The 10,422-nt window shown below is 37.6% G+C and overlaps 1 protein-coding gene across 1 annotated transcript; it reads left to right on the plus strand.

Annotated features, from left to right (window-relative positions):
* The first annotated feature begins 783 nt into the window (after positions 1-783).
* Positions 784-10,172, plus strand: SULT6B1 (sulfotransferase family 6B member 1). Its single transcript, XM_007437267.2, has 7 exons — positions 784-1,091; positions 3,688-3,800; positions 4,211-4,300; positions 5,108-5,234; positions 6,071-6,165; positions 7,004-7,160; positions 8,381-10,172. Exons 1-7 carry the CDS (start codon positions 896-898, stop codon positions 8,509-8,511), a joined length of 909 nt encoding a protein of 302 aa, XP_007437329.1. The 5' UTR covers positions 784-895; the 3' UTR covers positions 8,512-10,172.
* The last annotated feature ends 250 nt before the right edge of the window (positions 10,173-10,422 follow it).

The following is a 10,422-nucleotide window of genomic DNA, read 5'->3' on the forward strand; positions in this document are numbered from 1 at the left end:
GATCGGACGATCGTTTTGAAGCGGCAAATCGGCACAGCGAAGAACGCCCTCTGTCGGCGTTTTTCGGAATGAGCCGCGCAGTAATAAATTATGCGCAGTTCAAACAAAATTAGTCGGATAGGAGCGATGCTAAAGCGCGTCCTACCTTGAGTAAAGACGCTTAGGGAGCTTGCTTCGTCTCTCACTCTTGGGGCTCGGAACTATCTGCTGCAAGTGCAGTTCTGCATGCCCCAGCACTTGTAAAACATAGTAATAGCCTACTCTACAGAGTTATGTGGCAGAAACTGAAGATAATCTTACAGCACTTTGCACAGTACTGTAAAAGTTGGGCTACATAGTTACAGAAACAGCTACAATTTGGGAGCATCTGGTATGATCAGTTATCACCTTACCTTTCAGAGGTCCTGATCCTAGCATAAGAAATTAAACTCTGTAACATCCTTGGCTGCCAAGGATGTATTTATTTCTGGTTATATTGTGTTTATAACTCTGGTTAGCTACCCAGAGTCACTACAATGAAATGGGTGGCCAAATAAATTGAAATAAATAAGTTTAACGTTGATCATTTGGGCATGTTTACCAAGCCATTTGGCTGTTGTTGTTTTTTTAATCTATTTTATTTTGTAGACCCAGCCAAGCCAAGGTTGCTTGGTTTAAGTGGGGATGGCCTGCAAAGGGTAAACAATATTTAAGGCTGGAGGAGTTGGTAGTTTTTCTCTCCTGGAGAATAGAAAGGGAGGAGAGGGAGGAGGTGATCTGAGCTGGCTGGCTTTCTTATATAAGTCAGAAAACAATAGGATAAGCACAATGCTGTTTACTCCACCTCTCAAAATACCTTTAAAAGCTTTTGCTGCCTGAACAACAAGGTAGTTTGCTTAGAACACAGAAAGCAACCATGACAGAGAAAACATTTGCAAAAGAAATAGAGAGAGCGCTGGAAAAATCCCAAGGCCTTAAACTCCACGAACTTCTCTTTTCCTACCAGGGAATTCTCTATCCGAGTACGGTGTGCAGTGCAGAAACGTTCCAGGCCCTGGAGAATTTCGAAAGCAGAAAAGATGATGTGGTGTTGGTGTCCTACCCCAAATGTGGTGAATACAACCCTTGCGTTATTTTGTGGCCATATAAGATCATAAGCAAAGAGGAAAAAAAAAATCTTTTTAATATTGTGTAGCTGAAATGTGTTAGTATTTATGCTTACCACTGAAATGGTTTGCACAGAAATAGAGCCACTAATCTTTGTTTTTCTAAGTGAAACCTTCTGTACTCGAATGAGCTTTTACAGCTATTAGTCGATGTTAGATGCCACATCATGTAAGCTATGGAAAAGAGATGACACAAAGGAGAGAACAGAATGATAAATAAAATGTGATGTGGGTGATTAAAGTACTTCAAGAAGCATTTTCAGAAGCTTGTTTTAAGATGTTTTTAAAGCTTAGAAGTGTCTCGTAACAATAGGAATTTGCCATGTCCCATGTAGTTGATAAGTAGTTTTTACCCTGATGACTTGCAAATGTTTGTTTTAGTTCTTTAAAATGCCTAATATGATTTAAAGATACTACTGTTCTGTATGGTTCAAGCATCATGGTAAGTAATTTTTTAAAAAATTTGGCTTAGTGTATTGTGTAATCCATCCATTGTGGTTTATTCAACAGAGTATGGGTGCAACCATGGCTAAATACAATGTGTAAATCTAGGTAAATCTTTAAATTGCCTGATTCAAAGATTTTGGCCAAATCGTGATTTTACAATTAGGCTTATCACTTATCTGTATGTATGCTTTTGCCCCTTCCCTTGTGCCCTCCAGTTCTGTCTGTTTCCTCATTTGTAATCTGCTATGCTGTCTATGATGGTTAACAAACAGCCCAACGCCACAACTTGGCTCCGAAACAAAAACGGAAATCACAGCTTGAAGTGAAAATTCTTTTGTGATTTTGAGGCATAAATAAGGATATTTGTTTATTTAATTAGATTTTAATATGAGGGAATAAATCAAAATATATAACTGAAGAAGGGGAAGCAAGGATTTCACAAACTGAAGCATATATATAAACATTAATAATAATTTAGCAATCTGGTAAAGATACAACTTAAAGATACAGTACAACTCATAATTGTTGCATTATATACACTTACAAAGAAACTTTCAGTCTACAGCTGCACTAAAGGTGATATAGAACTACAGAACAGAATGCTTTGAGTATGTTTGGGACAAATCATATAAGGTTTAAACAGAAAAAAACATTATTCGCCTGATTCTCTCCTCTCTCACCTGTATTTTCTTTGAGGAAAAATCCGGGAAATTAGATAATAAGGAGTATCTTTATTCAAATGTAATTCTTAGTACAGGCAGTCCTTGACTTACAACCATTCATTTAGCAGCTGTTCGAAGTTATGATGGCACTGAAAAAAGTGACTTATGACCAGTCCTTGCACTTATGTCTATTGCAGCATCCCCATGGTCACGTGATCAGAATTTGGGTGCTTGGCAACTGGCATGCATTAACAGCAGTTGCAGCATCCTGGGGTCACATGATTCCCATTTGCAACCTTCCTAGTTGGCTTCTGACAAGCAAGATCAATGGGGAACCACATGATTCACTTAATGACCATGTGATTTGCTTAGCAACCACATGATTCACTTAGCAACTTCAGTGATTCACTTATTGACCACTGCAAAAAATATTGTGAAATCAGGTGTGGTCACGTGATGCCTTATTTAATGACTGCACTGCATAACGATGAATTTTCTGGCCCTTATTGTGGCTGCGAATCATGGACTACCTGCACATTCAGTGGGGCTTACTTCTCAAGAAGTATGCAATTGTATAGGATTACATCCTGAAGCTAAATTTCTTTTCACCACCTCCACTGATGTGAAGAAAATAAAGCTAAGCAACAAATAACTAGAACTAGGTATTCCTTATGCATTTCAGAACTTCTAGATGTGAATGGAAGTTCTATAAAAGTTTTGTGAAAGTTTTTCTCACTCACTTCATTGCCTGACATACATTCCAATCTTGAATTTCTAGAAATATTTCTTCTGAACTATATAGTCTAACTTTGAGGAACAGAATTCTGTGTCCTTAAAGTATAGTTGTAATCATTGCAATACCCTTACTACCTGGTATTCAAATTGTCATTCAGTCAACACAGCCCTGGATTAACCATTAAGCAAAATAAGCGTGTGCTTAGAACACTAGGGGAAGGGGGGCATCACAGAGTTTTTCCACCTAGCTATCACGCCCCTCACTCTTTTACTGCCACACTCAACTTTAGTTGATTTTTTGGTAATTGTCCTTATCTGCCTTGTTTGACTTTAACTTGCATTTTAAAACAAAAACAAAAAAGTTTTCTTTGGCATGGTGATTGACTAACATTTAAAAATTGGTTTGAAGATGTCAGGCATCACATTTGTTTCCATCTCATGGGCATGAGAGTTTGGTTTCTGTTGAGGGAGACCATTGTTGGGCTGTGCTTAGGGCACCAACTGGCCTTAATCTGAGTCTAAGAACTTTGAATCTAGTTAAATAAAACGTTTCAATGTTATGAATAGTTTCTACCTCACAATATCTAGTTGCAAATTATTTTGCATTTAAGTTGAGATAATGAAGTCTTGCTGAGTTCAGCAAGAATTATGACTTCCTTAGATTTGATTATGATTTTTGCTGTTTTTTTCCCTCCCAGGAGTGAATTGGCTTATTCTCATTGTGAGTGATCTGATTGCCACAACTTTGAAAATTAAACAGGAGAATACAGAATTACCATTTATTGAGTGTGGAGATCCAGAAAAGTTTCAGGTTAGTCAGTGGCAAAAGCTGGCTTTCCAAAATGGGATGTTTTATCTGCACCTGTGTGGAAGTTGTTGAAATGAAATAAGGCAACAGAGAAAGTTCTCTTGTCTGGAGTGTGCCTCTAGTCTTCCAGCGATGTCATCATTATCAGATACTCAGGAAGGGGCTGTTATTTTGTGGTTTGTCTGGAATGTGAAAGCAGACTGGTATGAAACATTTGGCATATCTTAGTAGTGAGTGTATTATTCAGTTTGGTGTCATAAAATGTGCAGATGTATTTTGGAGAATCGGAGTTATTCCAACTGCCTTTTGATATAGGTGATGAATCATCTGTAGATGTCAGTAGAGCCAATCTATATATGCACGAGTGACCCATTTAATGTGTTTTTTCTCTTTCCTTGTTTTTGTTTTTAAAGAGGATGAAACAATTTCCCTCTCCAAGGATTGTGGCCACGCATCTCCATTACAACTGTCTTCCCAAATCTGTTTTCAAAAATAAGGCCAAGGTAGGCATCATTTTTCATTGATAACATTCATTTCTTTCACATCTTTCATTGATAACATTCACTCCCTTAGATGACATTTATAGGCGCAATTCACGGGAGTGTTGTGGGCCTACTGGAATATTTATAGGAATGATATAATGCATGAGATTAGGCAGCTATTTGCCCTGCAGGTTACTAGCAACCAGCTCGCCCGGCAAAGGATTGTGAGAGCTATAGTCAAAGCATGTGGAAGGGAGGCATCTAAGGTATCCTAGCAGGTATTTTGTAACACCAGATATTGTGATAGTTCAGCTCCTAGGATACAAGTACACACTAGGAACATAGGATATGCAGTGTCTAGTAACCACATTCAAAGAAAATGAACTAGGAGAGAAGCTCCCTTGACCGCAAGACATCAGTGGATAGTCCAGGCTGTGTGAAGCATGGCATTTTATGCCCTTGCTAGTAGAAAGTAAAGCTAGTAGATTTGGGCTGCAGACATCTGGAGGATGACAAAATGACAGCAAACAGATAACTTAAAACTCTAAATCTCTGCTGCCATTTGGTGATTGGCTGGATTTTGGCAGTCTAGATCTGCTAGCCTTTCTAAAGGTACAACTAGAGGATTTGGAGTACTGGTGATTGTGCTTTGTGAAGGATCCCATTAAAAATTATGGGTGTAATGCCAACCTCTAATTTCCTTTTAAGTGTAGTTTAGGTAATACTAATCACCAATATCAACTTGCAATATGATGGGGATTTTTGCTAGTGACACTTTCACTTATGTCAGCAGAAATTTAAAACATCTGTTCTCTTTTCTCACCTCAGATACTGGTGTTGTTTCGAAATCCTAAAGATACGGCAGCAGCATTTTTCCATTTTCATAACAATGCACCAAGCGTTCCCAGTTATAACTCCTGGGAGGAATTTTTTCCAGAATTTATGAATGGAGGAGGTATTCTTAATTTCTCAGATTGGCTCAAATGTAATAGCTTTGGAAAAAGTACGTTAGGCTGATTTGATCAATCTGATGACCAGGCTTAAAAGGGAAAAAATTGATATTTGCCACTACTATGATTTCTAATAGAAGTGCTGTCAAGGGTTGCATTTCTAGGAAGTAAGATGCCATCTGGTAGAGTGATTCTGGGCTGAACATTGAATTATTGGTTTTAAGAGAAATGAAAACGGCATGATCAGAGCTTCATTCTCCATAGTATACATGCACACATTTCTGTGTCTTATTGTTGCCTCTAAACAAGAAGACCCCACAGGTTTTTGAAGTAGCATTAAAGCTTGCAAAGTTTGCTCACTGGACATGACTTTGGGATAGAGATATACCACATAGGCAGTCAGGATTTTGAGAACAAATTTTTATCTCTAGCCAAAGCTGAACTGAGAACTCTCACAAGTGCTTTCCTTAAAAGCTGGCCCTATTTATTTGGAGGTTCCAGGCAAGATTTTTGTATTCTCTATATCTTGAGAGTTTATAAACAAAGACTTGTTTCCAACCATGCTTCTGTTTGCCAGCAGAACAGATACTATTACAACTCCTAGTGTCTTCAGAGGATTGCAGATATTTTAGAGCAGATATTGAGGTTGATGAATGGGTATAAGAGTAAGGAAAGGAAGGGGAAATAGGATGTGTAATCAAAAACACTTTTGTTTGATACAATACTCTGTGTTATCCAGATAGTGTATGAATGCAATATATGTAAAATAACTTGCTGTTATGATTTCTGCAGACTTTTTTAAAAAATAAAGTCATTTTAATATACTGCCTTTGTACTATAGTTGCCTGGGGATCCTATTTTGATCAGGCTGTCACTTGGAACAAACATATAGATGATGAAAACGTTCTGATTCTGACGTATGAAGAATTAAAAGAGGTGGGTGTATTCATAATCACAAGCAAGACTTCTCCTTGTGCATCAAATGAAAAGAGGTTGTCCCAAACTCTTACTGGTTTTCTAAGACATGACTTGATCAAGAGGCCATGGTTCAGCTCCTCATCCTGTTCTGAAAGTTGGAAGACAGCCTGGAATATCTGGAGAGCAGGTGACAGAAGAAAAGAGCAAATAGCAAAAGTTACTTCTCTCACCTGTGAATAATCCTAAACTCCTGAGTTATAGGGCAATGACATTGGCCTTCTTTTTGTGATTTGGCATCTGAAGCCCTCTAATGCTCTAATGGCATTAAAAGTACATTTTAAACTCATTTTCTGGGCCTTTTTAGCTTGATCTGGTTGGGGCAGGGATAAAACTGTGCCGCAATTGTATTACAAAATTGAAAACTTATCACTGGAAGCAGGAAGAACAAGCTCTGTTGGAGAAGGCTAATATTCTATTTTTTTTTTAATGCCACTTGTTTAGGACAATTTCCCCTAACATTTGTATTAATGGCATAAATCGTGCCTTAAGTGTTTGTGTGTTTGTGGGAGAAGAGATTTAGATACCACCTGAGTTGATTTTTACTCTTTCTCCTTTCCTGCTGTATGGCTGTTGTGGGTTATAGTCTGTATGGTTCTGTATAGAGTAGGTGTACGGTTTGTGACTTCACTATATGCTTGAAGGTCAACAGATCTAGCAGTGGGTTTTGAATCTGAAGCTACTCAAGTTTACCCTGAGAAATACAGCTTTTTATATTATGAATATAAATAATTCATATTAAACATACCATTCATACAACTTACATAGGATATTAATTATGTCACTATATTGCTTTCAGGACCTGGTTTCTGGAGTAAAGCAAATAGCTGCATTTTTTGGTTTCCCTGCTACTACTGAGCAAATTCAGTCTATTGCAGACAGAACTACCTTCCAAGCAGTGCGCGACAAGTCACAGGAAACACATGGTGTGGCTGGTCCACTGCTGTTCCGGAAAGGTCGGTTTAAAAAAAAGGAAACAGAGAAATAGTGTTTTTGCAGTATTCTCCTGTAGCATGTTTCCATTAGTAAGTGATGGGCAATCATGGCACCTCTGTTTATCAATGGATCCCATAACTGTGTACAGCAAGCACACTTTGTAGGGTTTTCTACTACTACCAAAATTTGGGAGGAAGAGTGAATAGGTTGAGAGAAAGGGGAAGCCTGAACATTTATGGTTGGAAGGAATTGAAAGATCCTCAAAAAAAGAAGTTTCTAGAACAAAGACAAGGTAAGAATTAGTATGCAGATATGGTGGAAGCAAGGTCAGAAAGGTCTATGGTAGTGTTTCTCAACCTTGGCAACTTTAAGATGTGTGGACTTCAACTCCCAGAATTCCCCAGCCAGTCTTTGGTTTCCCTGCTATTACTGCTTTGCTTTACATTAAGGTATATTTGAATTTATTTCCTCTTATCTATGTGTTCACTTTCTTTTGCTTATTAGTTCTTACTTTTTTTCTGTGCTCTGCATAAGGGAATAGTGTGATAAGTAGGTGTGTGTATAAGATTGATGAAGACCTATCTGTATTTTCTGGTGCTTCATCAAGTGTCTGGTTTTAGGATGTTAAAGGTTATCTGATAACACTGAAATTTCTGAAATTTACACAAGGAAATGAAAACTAATATTTGATATTGTTTCCAGTAAATTAAAAAAAGGGGAGGGGGGAGGAGGGAACACACATTTTTGTTGGTTTCTCCCTCATCTGAATTGGAAATGCATTGGTTGCCCTGTATTTTTAAAAGTGTGAATTTGAGATTAAGGTATGCAGATTTATAAAGCTATAATCATTAATATTTGTATCCAAGTACTAATGATTACTGGCCTACTTAACTTGTTTTGAACTCAGTCAGGTTCACTCGCTGTTGCTGCCTACAGACTACCTAATAGGGTACGTGCATATAAAGAGATGTTTGCCTTCACTTTCAGTTTTACAACTTCACTGGCAGTTGTACAGGATAGAAAATGCTGGAAGCAGGACATGACTAACAGATTTAATAGATTTGGCTAAGAAGGAACTATGGGAATTTGGTGAATGCATTCATATTTTTCTAATCCTCAATCCACTGTATCATTTTGCACCCAGTTATCAAATGACAAATCTTTTGAATTGTTATTAGAACAATCAAGTGATCCTGTTTCAAATTACTTTCTTCTGGCCTCCATTTTCTTTTTGTTGCAGGCATTGTAGGAGATTGGAAGAGTACTTTTGACAAAGCTCAAAGTGAGCAAATGGATGCTAAATTTAAGGAATGTTTAGCTGGAACTAAGCTGGGAGCAAAGCTGAAGTATGACGTCTACTGCAAAACCTGAACATGCATCTTGTGGAAAAAATATTATTTTTCTGGAAGTTTTGTTTGCTTGCTTAAAAAAAGGATGAAACTCAGAACACACATTTCACTATAGCTAATTTGTGAAACTTTTTAGTGTCACATTTCTAGTATAGGATAAATTTGTATCAAGCTTGAAAATTGCCAGACTATTTCATAGAGTGAGGCAATCCATTTTTTCCTAGATAATGTATGCAAGCCTCTATTACAATATTTCTAAGGACAAGAGGACAATGGCATGGATCTAGGCTTATTGGGAAAATGTGCCTGTACAATTAAGAGCTTTGAAGCAGCAATAGACAGTACAGCTGATGATGTATTTCATACTCCAGTTGCTCCATTCTCCTGTTATTTTCCCTGCTCAGCTTTGGAACAATACTGAAGTACTTGCTCCTGAAGAATTTAAGACAGATATGGGGAGAGGACCCACTTCCAGAGGGTGAGGGTAGTTGCATCATTTCACTGCTGCTTTAGAACTTTTGAAGTCAGGCTATCAATGTTGACCCTGAGCAATTCTGTGTGAATCATCCAAGAAGAACTATGCTTTTCCATTATTGTCCCCTTTACAAAATTTGAGAGTATCACTGATTTTGGTTCAAGACATTGTTGCAGCTTTTTTTTTTTTTTGGCGTGTGCCTTCAAGTGATTGTTGACTTCCGGTGACTGGTTGAGCTAATCCCTGCAGTTTTCTTGGCAAGATTTTTGGAAGTGGCTTGCCATTGCCTCCTTCCTAGGGCTGAGACAGAGTGACTGGCCCATGGTCACCCAGATAGCTTTGTGCCTAAGGCGGGACTAGAACTCCTGGTCTCCTGGCTTCTAGCCTAGTGCCTTAACCACTACACCAAACTGGCTCTCATGGTTGAAGCTTTCAGAGAAAGTTAATTTTGGCTTTCTTTTGGAGCTTCAATACAAGGCTCTGAGCAAAAAGGTTTGGAGTTGGTACCACTTATTTAGGATGGCTGACTTTTAAGGGATACTAGAAGGAACCTTGTAATTTTAGGAAGGATGAGCAGTTCAGAAATAAAGTTTAGATAGAGAGGAGGGAGAAACACCTTGCCATTTTAACAGCCCTTCATATACCTTGTAATATAATAACCCAAACAGAATTTAGGCAGCTGAATTAATATTGAGTTGTGTTTATTAAAAGAACTCATTATTAAGATCAAGATGGACATAGAAAACTAATGTATCTAGATTTATACATGCTACACTATGAACCATGACTTATAAATTACAGTAGCTGGGATCACACACAATCTATTAAGCCAAAACCAAACCAACCATATTATACCTTAGCATACTGTGTAGCCACACACAAACCTAAGTAAAGCAAATGTTGGGGTTCATCTTTCATGTTTTCTGATGTTGCAGAATAATAATCTGTTACCTTTGATTCATATAATAAATACTTCTGATGTATAAAAATGACAATTCAATTACAATGTTGGGGATGCAATAATGACTTGTAAGCTAGTTCTCCTTAGGGCAAAGTCACGTGTTGCATTAGCCTATCTGATAGAATGTGCTGGAAATATAAATATGAAATTACTCAGACTGGTGAATTAATCTGAAATGTATTCACTGCACCAAGATGATCTTTTTCAGCATTTTCAAAAGAAAATCTATGATTCTTATTGTAGCACATGCACTGATTATAATAAACTTTTTTACTGTAAATTTTGTATAGTCAACATTTATGTTCAGTTTCTAGAGTACTGCAAAAATAGTTCAGCTCAACAAAATTCCCTACCATTGTCCTACCTGACTTCTCCTATGTAAGGATAAGTTCGTTTAAGTCACCAGGCAAGAGGCAGATACTCCTAGTTTGACAAACCAGTGTATGATGTGTTTGTGTGATGACTTGCATCTGAAAAGTTTAAATTAGTTCCTGGAA

Source organism: Python bivittatus, unplaced genomic scaffold (genome assembly GCF_059951505.1).
Source record: "Python bivittatus isolate LINGU-HERP-01145 unplaced genomic scaffold, Pbiv_v1 ctg000020_np1212, whole genome shotgun sequence".
Classification (NCBI taxonomy): Eukaryota; Metazoa; Chordata; class Lepidosauria; order Squamata; family Pythonidae; genus Python; species Python bivittatus.

Coding starts and splice junctions, on each gene's coding strand:
- SULT6B1 (XM_007437267.2), top strand. CDS start 896: ATGACAGAGAAAACATTTGCAAAAGAAATAGAGAGAGCGCTGGAAAAA. Junction 1,092..3,687: donor GGTGTCCTACCCCAAATGTG/GTGAATACAACC, acceptor TTTCCCTCCCAG/GAGTGAATTGGCTTATTCTC. Junction 7,161..8,380: donor TCCACTGCTGTTCCGGAAAG/GTCGGTTTAAAA, acceptor TTTTTGTTGCAG/GCATTGTAGGAGATTGGAAG.